The sequence below is a fragment of the Pithys albifrons genome, chromosome 7 (assembly GCF_047495875.1).
Source record: "Pithys albifrons albifrons isolate INPA30051 chromosome 7, PitAlb_v1, whole genome shotgun sequence".
NCBI classification, from domain to species: domain Eukaryota; kingdom Metazoa; phylum Chordata; class Aves; order Passeriformes; family Thamnophilidae; genus Pithys; species Pithys albifrons.
The window spans coordinates 36569651-36588756 of NC_092464.1; the positions used below are offsets into that span (position 1 = coordinate 36569651).

General features: G+C 35.3%; 1 protein-coding gene across 6 annotated transcripts in view; it reads right to left on the reverse strand.

Moving 5' to 3' along the window:
* TBC1D5 (TBC1 domain family member 5) overlaps window positions 1-19106 on the reverse strand; it is a 313509-nt gene that overhangs the window by 113706 nt on the left and 180697 nt on the right. For all 6 annotated transcript variants that reach the window (XM_071561054.1, XM_071561058.1, XM_071561057.1 and 3 more), the window contains 5 exons: window positions 14956-15058; window positions 8964-9052; window positions 7454-7504; window positions 7296-7365; window positions 2366-2538 (listed from right to left, as the gene is read on the reverse strand). In XM_071561054.1, coding sequence (XP_071417155.1) covers window positions 2366-2538; window positions 7296-7365; window positions 7454-7504; window positions 8964-9052; window positions 14956-15058 — 486 coding nt within the window. The remainder of the gene's footprint in view (window positions 1-2365; window positions 2539-7295; window positions 7366-7453; window positions 7505-8963; window positions 9053-14955; window positions 15059-19106) is intronic.

Here is a 19106-nt window from a genome sequence, read left to right on the forward strand (position 1 = left end):
TTTAAAATACGTGAACTGTATAAGGTGCTCAGGTTAGAGGAGACTACCATTAAATACATGCCTTTCATGTTAATTACTTTCTCCAGGAACGACATAATATCTTTGGAAGGAAGATCCCAGTCTTCCTTCTACCATTTGTGTATTTTTGATGTCAGGGCTGACAGATGAATACTTATAGTTGGCAAATCCAACAAACTTCAGCAAAACAATAAACTTCAACAAAAAACTCACATGAATTCTGCACTTGGGTTAGGTTTAGCAATTATTAATAACCTATCCTGTTTAAGAAACGCTGTTTCTAGTTCAAGAAATGCTAAATACAGGAAAAGATCCAGCATCTGAGACTGTCAGCTGGCTCACTACTGGAAATTACTACTCTGAAGTGTTCAGACATCATTAAAGGTGAGAATAATACAACACAGTCATGTTCTTTCCCTTTCTTTTTTTCCTGTCCTTTATATTAAATCAGAAATCAGAGAAGGATATGACCTCACAGGCAACCTACTTTCCTCTTCTGCCAATGCAGGCTCTGTCTCCACGGTACTATCCATTTCTGAAAGCTTTTCAAAGCCTGTCTTTAAAATATTCTGATGGTTTTTCCTTTGTTAATTTTGATATATTATTTTACAGTCTAACAGCTCCCTGTTAGTAAGGCTTTCCTGATAGTCAGCTTGAAGCCTGAAGCTTTCTCTCATAATTCATTCTCTTAACTGTAAATTTCTTTATTCAGATTCAGTTCTATTTATGCCACACCAGACTACATCGTTCTTCTGTTATTATAATGTTATGTTTTGAGCTAAAGTATAATTTTTTCTTTCAATTATTTCTCTTACTGAAAGGCAAAATCTTAAACTGAAGTGAATATCTACAGTACAAATTATTTTTGCCCCAAAGTATCTGTTTGCAAATTTCTGAGGTTTATCTTATTTTCTGCTTGTTTTCATAAACCTTCATAAAAAAGAAACACAGTCCTTTAGTTTACCCTGATATTTATACTGCCTACTTATTCATTACTACCCCTGAAGTTTATTAGGGATGGTTGCTTTCTCTTCCAGATAAGTGAAGATATTAAGAAAACACACAACACTATACTATGCAAAAAATATTGTAATAGGACAATCTGTCCTCTTTGTCCTTTTAATACCTTGAGTTTACTTGGCTTATTTTTCCTATCCCTGTAACCCATGCCTATAAACGGTAATTAAGTTATGTAGAATTATATTTATCTTCCTAATATAAGTTATTAATAAATCTGGGACCACTACTTAGTTCAACTCTTCTCTTGAGAGGATACTATGTTGCAGCACTTTTCATTTAATGGTGACATCAAATTAGACTTCAGTGTTAAGTATTGCAGTTATGGCCTGACATTTACACAGTAACTTTTTCTTCCCTTTCTGAATTTTCTATTGAGTTGTTATATCCAATTCACAATTGCTTTTGGAAATTCACAGCTATAAGTGATTTTTTTTTTTAAATTTAAGGCAAAGTCAATCTTACTTTAAATCCTTGCAAAAAATAATAAAAAGTGTCATTTTTCTGTCACTGCAACAGCACATATGGCTTGCCACCTCCTTAAGGAATTATCAAAATGAATCAAATGTCTAGAATTCCAAACAATGAAGGCAAAATTTTTCTTTGAAACCACAGTCAATTCGCAGTTACTCATGGTTTGTCCAAGTTGCACACTCTGTATTGACCCAAACTGATTATAGCAGGCATAACTGGTTTGGATTAAATGCAGCACAAACACATGGATAAGGCCACATCCAAAATCACACCTAGCCCAATAAGCCATCCTGAAACAGGGTTACACAACACAGAACCAATTGACTGGATATGAAGCAGTTTAACAGACAAAGAACTACCTGGGATGACTCCACATATATGGACAATTTATTATATCCATGCCTTAACTTTTAACATGGCCCCCACTCCTCCCATATTACCAGTATCCAAAACCCCATTATCACAATAGCGAAAAGTTCACTGATTCTGAACTGGTGATAAAATTAAGTAAATAAACCGCTCAATGCTAGTAATTGTTTTGTGTCCTATTATCTCACTTGTTCTTATAGGAAAGGTAGACTATGTACTTGATTCAATATGTAAATACAGACTGCAATGGGAGTCTTCAACAGGGTCTCTAATGTGCAGCTGAATGGACTTTATCTGCACTGGGAATGCCACTATCAAAAATATGGCAATGTGGTGTTATTTACTGTAGTGCTGCAAATCAAGTAAGTTCTAAGAGATAAGTAATTCCTTTTAGTCCCATTCCTCTAATCCAAAATTTAAGGGAAAAATTTCCCAATATAATGAAACAAAAAAAGAAGGAATTAAACAATACTTTGAAAACACTTACAGTCCATAAATCTGTGGAGCAATTTCCAGTCGGTTCAGATGCATGTACAACTCAATATCATGTTTCTTCAGCAGATGATCCTGAATTTGGTTTACCTTTGCTACAATAGCAATAGATGGGCCTAAGTCCTGTGGCCTTGCAAATGGCATAGGTGTAACCATCACATCCTTCTCCTGCAGACACAGAAAAGAGCAGGGAAAAAAAGAACATCCCATGAAGCCTTATTGTGTAAAGGGGTTGTATACAAGAGATTTGGTTTGTTGTAAAAATCGGCTTCCAAATAAACACACTAATAACTAATTTCTTTCATAACAAAGGAATCTAAAGTATCACTTCTGTGGAAGGTATTATAGGATTCCCTTTCCCAGGAACGTGAAGGAGTGCCCCTCAATTCTGCACATCAATTTTTACATGCGCACTTCACTTTTCATGCTCCAACAAAGTGTTGACAGCTTTATTTTAGCTTTAATACCAGCAGTCTGAATCAGTCCAGAGCAAAGCAGATGAATGGTAACTCAGTAGAGAATATATGCCCTCAGAGGACAATAAATTGCACAGCAAACAGGAAATAACTTCTTTTCAAACAATCTTTTCCAAACAGGCTTCCCTTGTTCAGAAAATCTGGTGGCTGTATCTCAAAATCTACACAGCTTTGATAAAGCATCGGAAATTTTTTAAAAGGAAAAGGAAATAGAACAACGAGATGAACCTGATGGTTAGAAGGCAGTTGGTTGGACCTAAGGGTTGTGCAAACTATATCATGATGTACAGCATGATACACACAAGTGAAAACTACTGGAGTGCTTGAACATTATACTGCTTCAAATTTGTTCTTGCAAAAGAGTGAAGCATTATTGAAAAAGAGACAGAATGTGAGAAAGAAATGCAGCAAGTAAAGAACTGCACTGAATAGGAAACATCTAAAAAGGAGGATGAGAAAAAAAGGACAAGTCAAAGCTACCAAGAGAATGAGATGGGAACAGGGAAATAGAGAAATTAAGCTGTCAGGAACAATGTTAAAATTATAAAAGATGGAAAATTGAAACAGTAAGAAGAGAAGACTTTTGCAATGACTTTGTTGCAATTTGTCATCATGACTTCTGACCCAAAACCTTCACTTTAAAAAACAATTGATGTTTTTCTACCCTGTATTGACAGAGAAGCATTATCAAGCTCAAAGAGGTAATAATTTCAGGAGACTTCATTACAGTTTAAGCTCTTGAAAGATAAATTCATTTGGTTTGAAACAGTTATAAGAGCATTATTTTTAACATTCAATATGAAAGAAAGTTTTTTTTTATTGTATAAACTATCCTCAAGGTTGTTTCCTTTGGTTATAGTCCCTTTTCAACCCCATTCCCTCTGTATCAGCATGCTAAGAGACAGGAAGAGAAGTATCGTATTTCAAAATCATTTACAATATGGTTTAACAGTCAAATGGGCAGTGAACATGCAATAATTTCTACCAAAAAAGCCTATTATTTTATGTTCTTCTCCTTTGCTTGAAACACGTTTTCTTAATTATTCTATTTCTGTACTGGACAAAATATGGTATGATGCTGAGCAGTGATTTCAGGTAAAATGTTTTTATTTAAGGATCTGATTGATTATAAATTGTATCTTAAAATCTGCTTAATTGTTGCTTTGCTATGGCAATTGCAGTGAAGGGACTGATTCATCTATTATAGTATCGTGGTTTTGCCATACTATTGTGGTACCAAGGCATACTCATTTAAGATGCTCTAGCAAATCACTTGACAAAAGCTCCCTCAGACTGTCAAATAAAGCTCACTGAAATGGCATGCATTCATTTAAACTCTTTGCTATTCTAGCAAATAGGAATTTAAAATTAAACATCTAGAATCTTAGAGACTAACTAGCAATGTCGCTACTTAGTTAAATACTGAAGTTCTTCACAGTTGCAGGTATGTTAAGAAAGGATATTTCTCACACCTTCTTTTTTAAATTATTCTATTAACTTCTTTATTTCTGAGTAGGGTAGCCTTCTTTCTACCCTGAATTTTATTTCTCCATTGTATGGCTATTTCCTATAATTTCAGACTCATTATTTTCTTAGTCATATGCTAGAATGCAAAATACTGAAAATAGGTATCCACTAATCTCCTTCTATACAGAAATACACTCTTAAAGTATGGTATGATAACATTACCTTAATATTAAATTCCAGTCTATAGTAATTTTTTGCATAAGCATATCAATTTAGCTTTGAAACTAATCATAGAAGTCTGTACCTCTACAGACTCGTAGACTGTGCGTGTCCTATCAGTTGGCACACATCTGGGGTGTTAACTTTATTCTGGTTTATTTAACTTCAGCTTGACCACTGTGTGCATTCATAACTCTGATGACTCAAAAGATCTGTGATTTTAAGCTTTTCTTGATTATTGATATAGAACCTTGATGACAATCTCAACATCAGAATCTCTCTACTTATTTGAATTTGAAATATGAGAAGACTAGCTAGTTACTCAGATTAGTCTTTACATCATTAGTTGTCTGTGGGTTTAAAGTCATCTTTACAAAATTGCAAGACAGGCTATTGAACACTGGCTTCAATGTCGAAATATTCTGAATATCAAACTAATGCAAGCTTCCTCTGTGCCAAAACTGGAGTTATTTGTTGCTTGCAGCATTTGTGCACCTTGGCATAATGCAGAACTGACACATTGCTGACTGTCAGACTGACTGACTATCAAACATGGCTAAGTGTATCCAATAGCACATGCTGGCTTGCCATGTTTAAAAGCACAAGATAAGTAAATGGTATCCATCAAAATGCAGTTTATCAGCATCTCAGAAATTAACCCCATTAACAGAAATCTTCAAAGCATGACAGAATCTGTGAGAACAGCAGCTGCAACCAATAACAAAGCCTTGCCTGTCCATGCCTCCTGATTTGGTGCACTCCACCAAGAGTTCGGTGGATGACCAGAGTGCAATGATGTCATGTCTGTTGTCTCCTCTCTCACAATTTGGTTGAGAAAATGACAATACCTCTAGTCAGTTGAAACTGCTCCAAAAAATCACATAGCTGGTGTGAAATGAACAGCCCAAACAGAAAGATGCTCAAATAAACTAATAAAACCAGACCGCCAAAATGTTTAATTAGAAATGACTCACAGTGCCTGTGTCTAAAGCACAAAAGCCAAGTGGACAACATGACACCCTGCACATACTCACTATATATTAATTTGCCACATGAGAGATAACACCTATTTTCTTTTTGTGAGCTTCTAAATCTTGGAAAAAATTTGAGTGCATATGTTTAGTCATCTATTGATAACTTAAAATAAAAATGATCAATCCCCAAAGGATGCAGTTCACAAGAAAAAGAGGGATGGCTCAGAATGTGCTACATTGTTTATAGAAGAACACCTGATTCACCTCTAAGAACAGTTTCAGTATGAATAGCAGTGAAGTGCAGCTGAAAAAATTATGAAAGTATCACAAACAGTTGCCAAATCCTGTCCCAAAGCATCAACAACATGAACTGGAATGGCTGGTAGTCAATACTAATATAATTTATATATTCATGTATTTAGGAAACAAGTGCTACAGCAGTAGAGAGAGACTAGGACATAGTACAAGTACAAAGCACAGACAGATTTCTCTCATTAACCACTAGGGAATGGAGTAGGTGGAGAAGCTCCTCTAATGGCATTTGGGAGTAATGGAACCAACTGTCAGAGGCTGTGAAATGTACCATGTCTCTCAGAGCACGCACTTCCATTGCTTCCTTTGTGAAGATTCAGACTTTATTATGTAGCTAACTCTCAGTGTCATGATCGTAAAAGGCATATGTACAAGAAGGGATTATTAAAGATTATACGTGTTTGCAAAGAACAAGAACAAACAACTAGATATTAATCCATTCTCTTTGCATTGTTAATTTTTTATGCCATGAAAGGACTGGAAAGGGCAATGTAAACTTTCACCTTCTACCCAAGCACTGCAAATCTGTAAGCAGACCTAGTTATTTCCTGGAATAAAATTCAACTTCAGACTTTATCACCTCTGTCACAGAAATTGTAATACCTTTGAAGACTTTACCACCTTTGTCACAGAAATTGTAACAAACACAATTGAATACACTGAATTTTGAACACTCAGAGAAACATGTCTCACAGCCTCATTGTTGAAATAAAAGTGACTATGTAGCAAGTTCATAAAATTTATATTTCATATGCTTTATCCCTAGCCACTTAGAATTATATCAAAATGCAAGTAGTAATTTATAAGTGCAGATAGCTTAGGCCAAGATGCCAATGCTCCTTATCTAATGAAGTATGCATACAGATACATTTAAATATTCAAAGAAAATAGATGCTTTTATATGAGTCTTGGGTAAAAATAAATTTTTTCAATAGACTGGCAAAACCACCATTCAAACTAGTATTTCCTAATTACAGTTTGCAAACATAGGTTCTGGTGCACACACATGGACATCAAAAACTAACTAAATTCTTATTTTTTTTGATGTACAGTCTATGATTAAAGTTTTGGTTTCATCATATTTGGTTTACATTGTAAACAGCTGAAAACAATTCAGTCTTGACTATGTTAAACACTGCCCACAGGCATTTGTTTAACATGACATTTGCACAGGTTTTGGGCACACAGAAGTGCTTATGACAGGCACTCTTTCAAATGCTACAAACATCACTTATACATACAAAAATCTGTCTTTGCACACTTGGCTTTTGATTACCAAGTGATCTTTCAACAGAGAGGCACTCTCACTTTCCACAAGTGCTTATGACCAAATTCTGAAGAATCTTTGTAAACTTGTTTGAGTCTGCTTTAAAACCAAGTTGCTTAAGAGATATCTTACTAGCTTTAATAACTTCAATCGCATTAAAAATCCCATTTGCTTAAAAATACAATAAACACATCTTAAGACAGTATTTACCTTCTGACTGTCATGTTCAAAAGTTGAAAACCAATGTTCTGCAGTTTTCATAAGACGTGTGAACACTGCACTGCAAGGCAACAACCCAGAAACTTGGTGTTAAGTAATGTATTACAAGTAAGAGCAAATTCAATGCAAAGAAAGTTGTTAAAACTTACTAGGCGTCATGTTCCAGATATTCAGGATTCAAAAGAACTTTCATTTCCTCACTGAAAAAGGCAACAGAGAACCATCCAAATGTGAATGTTTATTTTTGGTCAGCATTGTGCATTACTATTATGTATTTATAAGCCAACTTTCATATAAAGTGCAAATGAGAAAACTAGCCTTTTTAATTAAAAAAGGCAACTCCATTGAACAAATGAAGTCCTTCCTTTTTATAAAGATCAAAAACAAATTAGCTGCCTTGTCTGTACTACAAAGAAGTAACCATCTAATTATTCCAAATAACAAATTACTGAATGTCACAATGTATTATTTGAATATGCTTGATCTAGAATAATTGATTGCTGCACAATCTATCACTGCTTGTCCCAAACAAAAAAAATACGGTTACTGGTCAAATATGCAGTATCAAAACATAAATTCATTTTGTTTTAATAGCCTGTATTTTTATTGTACTTTAACAGCAATTAATCAGTGACAGCACCTCTTTTCCATCTATTTTGCTGCTTAGCTCTACATTTTCAGTACGGATAGAACACAATGGTCTGCATAACACATGGTTATTTTAGGTTACATAGCTCTGAAGAGCATCTTCTAGGTAATTTCAGGATATTTAAGGACAGACATTGAATAAAAGTAAACACTTGTAAATAGTCATCTTTATGCTTAACTGCACTTGGGCAGTCATGTTGAGGGACACCAGCAGAGATTATATTATACAGTACACATAATTAAATTGGTTTTTATTCACTGCTGGACTCCAAAAGAGAATGCAAAAAAACCCAAATGAAATGTCCAAATATCACAAGAAGGAAACTGGTTTTTTTTTTTGTTAAATAAAATCAAAAGCCTTACATATAGAGCAAGAAAAATGCATCTGAGTTTGGTTGTCAGACAATCATGTAATGTAATATTTAATACATATGTGTATGATTGCATTTATACATACATACACACAGCTGAATGAAATGGAAAATCAATAGCTAAACTTAATGTTACTTCTAAGTCAAAGAATAGTCAGATATTGCAGCTACAACACTGAAGTGATGAAAGAAATATCAATCACAATAATCTGTCTACATTGATTATTTTCCCTTTTAAGATATGAAGAAAAAGAGTCAGTGGCAACATGTCTGCTCTGTGAATGTAGTTCTCTAATCTGTCTCCTCTCTGCAATGACAAAAAATCAAACCGCTTCTGGCAATAAGAATGAGGTGAATCTACAGGTAGGTATGTAAGCTTTTTGATTAAGGTTTTCCCTAGGTTTCTTGTCTCCATTTTTTCACCAATCAATGTCTGTGAAGCGGCCAATTTCAGAATCTGTACTAGGGAAGATGAAATAGGGACATTCCCCTCAAAGCATGAGGATGCAATGATTTCTGATATCAATGTATGAATTATAAACAAAGATTTATGGATATTTATAAGTTATAGTCCAGCAAACTTACTTATTTTTTAAGAAAGCAGGTTTTTAATACTGTACAAAGAAAACAAAATGCTTGCCTTGGTTGTGCAGCTTCACTGGCATGTGAAAAAGCCTGGTGATCACAATGTAGGATAAAGACAATGGGAGCTAAAAGTTCATGCATACCCTAAACATAAAAGGAAGCAAAATTATATTTAGAGTTTCTAGTCATGTAATAGCTCCTAATGCATAGTTTAAGACAGATTGTAATATTAGTTGAAGACTAACTAAAAAAATGAACATTTACATTCTTAACAGAACAGTTTCATAATCAATGGCTTTTATGTTAAATTCTGATTAAATCAAAGTATTTATTCTTCTATATATACAGAAGAAAGTTATTCTCGCCGTTTCTAAAACAACACACAACAAATTGGCAATGGTAGGCAACCCTGCACCTGGCAGTTTACTTCAAGATCTATGTTCATAAATATGAATTTTATTTATGATAATTATAATCATGATCTACAGTACAAAGAGCTGCAATAGGGACAAATTACAAAATTTAAAATTATTTTTTATTTTATAATGTTCCAAAAACATAGATAAAAGCATAACAGTATGCTTCAAGGAAGATAAGCGCAACCATTTAGGAAAGAAAATGAAACTGCCATTTCTAAGGACATGACAGTTAAAATAAGTTTCTCGATTTTTTCAGGGTTTTTTAAAGTTGTTATGTCAACATTCAAAATAAAGTCATTAAACATAATGCATAGAAGCTCTGGTACTGTTCCATTGCAGAGTACTAATTATATATGCAATTTGTATTAAGATACAGGAAAAATATAGCAACACGCTGGAATCAGAACAGAAAACATGGATGGACAGCTGAGGACTTGGGCCAGCATTAGAAGCATGACTGGGCCACCCGGGCCAGCCTTCACTACTTTTACCCAGAGCTCAACAGGAACAAAAGAGGAGTCTTGATTTGCCTTGATTCACCTGGGGCTTGACAAAACTGTTATCAGGAGCAGAAGCAACTGCTTCAGGCAAAGCAATCCAGTTAGCAAACAGCAATGCACTGGCAGGTAAGACTATAGACTGCAGAATGAAACCTCATCTTCAGCAGATATTCAGCTCCTTCCCTCAGGTTAGAACAGGGAAAATGAGGATTTAGGGCATCATAACTGGGGACTCTGGTTACCTCAAAGGAGCTGGGATCCCAGTGGTGGACTCGAACAGTGGAGAAGAGCTATGCAAGCTAACAGGGTGGGGCAGGGGTCAGCTATGCCAAAGAAGGGAGGGGAGCCTTTTGGTGATGGAAGGGATGTGGGATGATGGGTTGACATCTGTCTGTTTACCTTTGGACACAAGCATCTCTGTAGGGGAAGGGACTCCTGACCTCAGCCCAAAACCACCAGCTACATCTGGGGCTTGGTGCCAAGTGCCCAGGCTACCCTTGCTGGGTCTGGCTCTGGATGGAGACCTTGCCCAGCTGCAGGAGGAAGAGCATGCTGCCAGCAGTGCTCCAGTTCAAAGGTGCAACTATTTTGAGAAGTGAATCCTCAGTCCCAACTCCAGGTGAGTGCTCTGGGCAGACAGGTGTTCTAGGAAGACTATCTTGTCTATCCTGTTGGCAGAAGAAGCACAAGGGGTAGTCCACCAAGTTCATCCGCATTTCAGGTTGCTGTCAGAAGTAGATGATGAGTCTCCTGACAGGAGCTGTTCTACTTTTACGCTTGCAGTTCCACTTTTATGCTTGCAGTTCCAAGTCAAGAATCCTCTGAACTTGCTTTTTCAGCCCTTTCAGTGAAGGACCAAGGTGAGCAACGAAAGTGTTACACGATTGTGAGCGACCTTGCTGCTTTGATGGTATATCAGTTTATTCTCTGTGCAGCATTTGAGAAGTAGTCAATATCAGTAGATTAGATTATTAGTTTAGAATGTACCAAACAGATCCATTAACTACTAAAAATTTCTAAGTTTTATTGGAAATGATGGAGATTTTCCTTAAGTGATCCAATGACCCAAGTGGCAGATGTGGAAGCCCTCTGCAGATCATAAAGTATTTTGAGTATGCTTGGATGCATGTTAGTGAAGCTTCTCTGTTCATAAGAGGAAATTCCAACACCTAGCAGTGTTGAGGAAAAAACCACCAGTTTTGATAATGCCTCTGTTTGTCATCAACTGAAATCTTAAGCAATTTAATTTTAATTTCTTCAGGATTGAGATGACCAATATAGCCTCAACGGCAGGGCTGAAGTTTGGATGTTTTCTTTCTCTGCCTATTTCTGAACTTTTAGGGACTTTAAAAGGTACTTTAAAAGACGAAGGCTAAATAGAAATTCAGTTAGGAAAACAAAAAATTAATCCAATCTAGATATTTGATCTCGGAAGCTGATGTAAATCACAACAAATGGGTTAGATTACAAATGACAAGTGCAGATTTCAAAAAGTATTATACCCAAAGGAAAAGGAATAGGAGAAACTGGGAGATAGGTCCAGCCTTAAAACAATATATAAGTGGCAATAGTAGTTAAACAAACTGTAAATAACCAGGGTTATTTACATGTACATCTCTTGGTTAATTAACAGTTCCATGTCTAATCTTTTATTCACCCTGATTTACTAAACATGAAATAGGAGAAATGAAAATACCAAAAACTTGACTATCTAATAAAACTACCACCTAAGCTGTAAACATATATGCTGAAGAAAAAGAGAGGGCATAAAATAAGAATTAGTTATAAAAGATAAAAGCACATCAAACATTCTTCCAACATAATAATATACCAACTCTATAATAAAGTAGAATCATAATGTGGCTGCCCATATATAACAAAACCAAAACAAACAGATGATGAAATATCAGGATTTCAAAAAGATACCTCTGATCTTTCAGTTACAAGAGTACTTCAAATGTTTAGAGATTTTTAGCTTGGCAAGAAAAGCTACCAGTGTAATATGCATACACATATTTTTTCAATGCTGCAGTTTACTAAAACTCTTTAGTGTTAATAAGTATGTTGACAGAGCTCAGATAATTTTATGACACTTCCCAGCTACAACAAAATATTGATTTCATAATGCAGTCTATGGTTTAGAAAGAAAACCAGAATTACAGCATTTCTACGATGACAAGTGAATCAATGCATTTCAAAATTATATTGACTTCTCTAAGGGCAATCAAGTCATGAACAAACAATAGTTAGCCTGGTGATTCAGCTTAATTTTCACAATTTATTTTCAGTGTAACTAGGATCAAAATTTTGGCACCAATCTTGCAGATGAACTCTAAGAGTAATTTCTACATATTCTTAAGTACAATACACTATTCTCTTTCGATTCTGTATTTACAGATGCTATTTAAAAAATCAGTGATCTCAGAGAGGATTCTGTCTTTAAAATCTGTAACACAGCTCCACAACATTTTACTCCATTTGACTAGGGACAGAAATATCTTTTTCCTCATCAAATAAAATGTTACTTTACGCTGGCTGAAAACCCCATAAACTCTACTACAAAGATGACTTGCATGCACATATGCATATTAAACAAACATTACTGATTGCTGCTTCAAAGACTATACAATGATGCTATGTAATATTTTCAATAGAATGCTATAAACTCCATGGATGACAAGAGAAGCAATCCCCATGATGGAAACTGCATAGGAGGAGATGCCCCTTAATTTGGGCTTTGTATTCAGGTCACTGTGGAGAGAGCAACTTGTAGGTGATCTCTTCCTGATGAATTAATGGTAACTTTCACTATTTTCTTGAAAATATGCTAGGCTTTGGTGTAGTGGAATTTATTATGGGAGCTGGGGCTTGAGTCAATGGTAAAAGGAGTAAGTCAGGAAGGGTGATTACAAGATAGGTGTTTGCTAAAAGAAGGAAAAACACATCCTGTCACCACCACAAGCTATTTCCTATCTGCTAATTCAGAGAAGGGTAGTGATGGACATGAAACAAATGTTGACTAAAAAAAGAGGGGTATGGGGACAAATAAGCAGGATATTACTAATAAGCTAGATGGAACATTATTTTTAAGACAAAAAGCCCATATAAAACCCCCTTTGTAAAATGAGGTAAAATAAAAAGCAAAGCTCTTAATAAAAGTAACATGTCCACAACAAGAGAAGAAAACCACAACCATTTGCTTTTTTGTGAACTTGACACAGCACCACGAGACTTGTGTGATATACTGAACACACTTGAGACAGGTTAAATCAACAGCTTCCCATGATCCAAATTTATTTAATTTTCTGCATTTCACCTCTCCATCCCGTAGAAATCCCTTCTCTAAACTATGGCATTACTGATGCACACCAGTTGAAAACAGAGGTAAAGAAGTTTACTTCATCAACAGCCTGTAGGCTCGCAAAATTGAACCTGTTCTTTTATCTGCCTATGTTCATTTAGCCCACCAAGCAGTCTTTATTAAAGCTGAAGCATCAGGCAGTCAAAGTTCATTAATACCATTTATATAATCTCTGCAGTTTCAATTAACTCAGCAAGACATTCAACTACATGATAACAGTCTCATTAATTCAATAAAATCCCATAACTATTAACAATATGGTCTATGTTAAACGGGGTGTCACCTAGTAGAAAATAATAGCTTTAACAGCTTGTGATGAAACACAGGGATTTTTTTTTTAAATTTGATCTGGATAAATATTCTGTCCTTATAGAGAAAGGTATTATTTCTTGGTAAAGAATCAAGAGGATTCTAAATGTGACCAGAGGGTAATTAAGTCCTTTTAAGTCATATCAAAGAGTAAAATAAAAATAATATTTCTTGTTCAATAAATGATAGACTAAATGAACAGGAATGTATTCTTCCATTTTCCCATCATCAGTGCTCTGGCCTACATTCACCAGAAAGAGGAGGCTGAATACTGCTGAAGTATTTTCTTCAGCAGTGCTCTTCAAAATACAGCTGATAGATTTCTTTTTTGTTGTTCTCATAAAAGACTATTCCTTGCTCACAGTCTGTCAAACATGAGAAATGACCAGTTGATAGACACTTCATATGTTTAGTAACTATATATTTGATTCTTGATATAATCTGTAAGACAGTTCTTCAGAAATAATTGTTCCTTCAACTCACACATGTCCTTTGTTTCCATGAAACATCCCTGTTCCCTGGCTTGAGGACAGGGTGGTCACAGACCATGCCTGCCTTATTAAATCTTTCACATTTACTGAATCTCTGTATTTTTGTCATGAGAAAAATTTTCTGTCCTCTTAAAGTTGGCTGCTGTAGTTTATCCTTTGTCCATGCACAGACAAGTACCCCTCAGTTTGTTGGTCTCTACTCAGCCTACAGATAATTATGTAAAGAAACAAACACAAGCATCCTTAAATTGATACTCTGCATATCAGTCTTGCTATATGAATTTAGTATCAAGCTTATACGTATTTCAAAACCTTCAGAACAAATGTTACATTAATTTAGGCTGCATCACAAGTGGATGCACAGTTAGTGCAACTTAAAAGGTTTCGTTAGCATTTTACCAAAAATCGTTTGAGCAGACCCTGCTTCAGGTAACACTGTAAATGCGGTATTTTGTAGTAGCCTTATCCTTCGTTAAGAGGATTTTGTCAGCTGCATTGTATTTGAATGCTACAGGCTCTATTTACTAAAATACTGCATGGCTTTAGCACTTTGAGGAAGAACTTAAAATATTACATAAAACTTAAAATAGTGAAATTTGCCTAAATTTCAGAAGTCGTATTTATGCCTTTTGTTTATTCAGTGCCATTTTTAATCCTGCTGCATGCTTTCTTTACCTAAGCAGAGAAAGTCTGTTTTTTTTCACTAATGCTGAAGAAAAGACGTTTATAAAGAAATTAGAAGTTAGAAAACTTAGCAACCTTAAAGAAAACAATTTGAGATACTGTGTTATGAGGAAAAAGCATATGTTATTCAATGAGCTTACTTCTCTTACTATCCAGCTGACAAGCAACTCTTTGATTACTTCAGCATTATGATACAGCTTCAGATACAACAGAGCTACATTATTGTCAAACCATATAGAAAATGTTGAGTCAATGAATGCCACCTGTACAGTATTTTCATTACCTGTTTATAAAGCAACTGCTCATTTTCTCTGGCGTAGCAGAACAAAACATCTGTAAGAATTTTCCTTACATTTTCTTGCTGGAAATACTGCATTTCAGGAAAGCTGAAAATGAAACAATACAGTGAAAGTAAACAATAGAGTGCACAGAATGTCGGTTGCTGGTCTTCTAGAAAAGGTTTTAGATAAGAGCATCTCCCTTGCCTGCTTTCCCACTGCTCTGTGAATTGTGGGTGCTGCTACAGTAAAATGCTTCTAAAGACTTGTTACATTTGTTTTGCAACTGAAAATATGAACAATGTTATTTAATGTACATCACTCTGCTACACAGGTATGATGATATCATCAGTTATATCTAAATAACTAATCCCTTTTAATCTTATGAAAGCTAGAGATCTGCAAGAATGAAATACAGTGGGAGAGACAGAAGAATGGAAGAGAGCACGTCAGAAGAACATACACAAGAGTTCGATATTTAGTGAATTATTTGAAAGAAATATTATCATCTAATGACAAGATTATTAAAATATAATTGACATGAAAACCAGTATCCTAGACTCTAGTATCTCTTACTGTTATCTGTTGTGATACAATACAATTAGGCATTTTACTGTCTTTAACAGCTGTTGCAAATAAACTTTACAATTTGAAACTCTGGCAGGGCAAATCTCCTAAGTGAAACAGAATGAGGTGGACCTTGTGTGAGAATAAGAAAAAAAGCTTCTGTGAAAATCAAGTTATATGCATATAATCCAGAAAAATATAAGTCTTTCCAGTCTGTAACTACTCTGAAACAACTCTCCCCTGTGCATCCTGTTCCTCGACTGATGGAGGTAGGAAATAAAGTGGTTATCAGGACATACTTAAAATTAGAACAAGTGCATGAACAAGTGTTTTCATGGTTACTGAAGAAGCAACCAGATGGCAAAAAGTGTTTCATATAGAAACCATCCCAAACTACATTGCTCCACAGCTATACAGAGCAATAGCCAATAAAGCCAAAAAATCTAGAAAGGTAGAATTCTAAGAAGAAAGGCAAAGGTTTTCCTTTGTCTTTCTGGACAAAAGAAAACAGACAAACACTCAAAAAAGACAACAGCAGTAGGCCTCAGGCTGGGCAGCTGAAATAAAGGTTTTGGTATTATCAGTTTTAAAATTAAATCACATGGACTGAAGAGAAGATTTCTTCAAGCAAATTTTGTTTTTTCCTGTTTCCGAGGTCTGAGCTGCAATGCTATACTTTAGACCAGTTGTATTAAGGCTCTTGTAAAGCCTATCACAGAGAAACAATACAGGAAATTTTAATAAATTACTTCAAATAAGACTATTAGTGTTGATAATTACTGTGGTCATCTTACAGAGGTGGTGACAGGTAAGCACAGAAACAGAACTAATTAAGGCTAGAAACGTGATTTGAAATCTTGGGTGATGGACCTGAATCAAGAGCCAAGGCAGAGGAGACACTGTGGCTTAAAGACAGCAATGCTGAAGTCCTGAGAGAGGCACTGGGATGAGAGGTGTAACGTTTTCCTGGCACCTGGTGGAGCTAATGGTAGACCAACATTTGGAAACTTGTATGCACTTGTACTAATCACATTACTGTAAAGGAAGGACACAGCTGAGACCAAAAGTGCATTACAGCAGATGGCAATTGACATAATTTAGGGGTTTGAAGAGATTATTTCTGAAGGACTGTTATTCAGGCCTGCCCTATGAAGTTTAGGAATAGAAGACTAACAAAGAAAACTCAAAAATACACACAGATATCTGTGAAGATCTGGTAATACCAGAGATTGTGACAGAAAGGATAATAACGAACTCAGAAATAAGCTGGTTGAAGTATTAATTATAGTAAAAGTAAATAGAAGAGATCATGAGGGAACTATCAGTTCAGAATGGATTTTTATGGAGAATGTATAATTTTATGATTAAAGTTCTGTTTTAAGAAATATGGTATCCTCAAATTAGCAAGGTAAGAATGCTTTCCATGAACATGAGAATATTAAATTTAATTACATTTCTGAGAAAGCCTGCATAAGGACGTGGGAATTTTGCAAGACTGTTTTACAACTGCTAAAATCAAACAATGGCACATTCAAGTCCCTGCCTTTGGAAAGTGCAGATCAGCATGAGTTAGTTATAAAACATTCCTTTAGCTGACTTAGTGGTTCCCACACCAGAGGCAGCCACAGTTTGACACAGAAGAAACTCGGTCTCGCAAACAAATAAAAGTATGCACAAAAGTACTTTATGAAAACAAATTTGGTGGCAGACAGAAATGAGACTCTTAACCACTGCCACGAAGTGACCATCTTTACTTCATGAACAGATTCAATCTCCTGGCATTCCCTAACCCTCTGACTCAGCTGGAATGGGGAAAGTGACTAACCAGAAAAAATGGAAGATGCTCTTGCAACTGCAAAGGTTTGGGAAAGAATAACAATAACTGCCCCCTCCATTTCTCACCTCTTTTTTTTTTTGAAAGGGAGTAAATTGGTGTGTAAAGGAAGCTCTCCCTTCTAGCAATTGGTTCTCTTACTAGATTTTGTCTCCTGTGGTCATAATCAATGGTTGCTCTTTCTTCCCATCTCTTCCATATACTTAGAAAGGACATAGCCGCCTAATAGCTTCTCCACTACCTGTTTTATGTTGGATTTTTTTTTAATTATTTTTTTGTTATTTGGGAGATGGATCAGTAACCACCACCACTCATCTTTACACAGCTTCCATTGTCCTAAACTGTGATTGTTACCCCTGAAGCAGAAACGAAGTAGACTAATACATAAAAATACTACTACAAAAGAGAAAAAAATCCACTTCATTAGTCTACTAGGAATGTCCCCCTAAGCATTTTGGCTTCTTAAAATACTGGAAAGAGAGTAATGAAATCTAGCCATTTATAATCCTAGATGTACAATGTGATGCCAACAAGTAAACTGGTATTTTGATTTGAGCTAAACACTCTTTCATCTGCCAATCTGCTGATTTCCATTTCTGCAGAATATTTTTTTAAATTCTTCTTTATCACTTCCCTTCTTAATCATCACAAAATACATCAGCATTGTTCCTTGGTACATCTTTTCAATGACAGTAATTAATCATTGCATTCCCTAGTCTGTTATGAGTTACTATGGTGCTAATTCACACACACCTTCCTTTCTTACTGGAATAACAGAATGCAGTATTATGGTCATAACTCAGTTGGTATTGCTCAGTTAGTATAATCTACACTTAAAGTAAGGCTTTTACTTGCTTTATGATAAGCTTCTTTTACCCTCCTTCCCACCCTCATTTTTAGAAGCCTCTCACTTGAGACAGAAAGAAATGGTGTTTGGTTCAAAATCAAAAGTACACGTTTCTAGACAGATGAAGGAAAATCCATTCTGAACCTCTCAACTACTGCAAAAAAATAAATCAGGCAATTAAATCAAGCAATTAATTAGAAATGCTCATCACCAATGAGTTAGAAGTAACTTATCAATAGCCTTCCCTACTTTGTAAATATTGGAAGTCATTACTATGGAAGAGGCAAAAAATTGTATTAGGTGTTATGGGTTGGATTCCTCTCACCTGACTTTAGATTACAGTTTTGTTAGGCACCAGTGAACTAGAAGCCTTTTATAGTTATTGAATCAAAACATACTTCTCTACAGTGAGATTCATCAGACTTATATTAGACTTTTACTTTAGGAAAACATGACTCGTGTCCTAGAATTGTACAGGTACACAGACTCTATAGTATGATTAGCCCATCTATGAGTACATAGGTTTTACAGGTCTAATTATTAGGCGAGATAAGGATTCTCAAAATGCATTGGATCACACATGTACATACCAACAAGCTTTATCACGTTTCCTTTTAGATAACAAAATCATGAAATTTAAACCAATTTAAACCAACACCAATTTTAACAGCACAATTCTAGCCACTTTTGCTGTCTATTGTTACTTCAGGGAATTCAAATAAAAACATTAGAGAGTAAATTTTTTACTGCTTTGATAGCTGGGATTCCAGTTTGCTACTCTGTGTGCAGTTAGCATCATTCTCTACAGAATTATTTACTTGATGATGTTGGATGATGGAGGACTGAACCAGATGACAAAGAATATAAAAATATGCATTAAATAAGAAACAGAAGCTAGAAGGTAATGA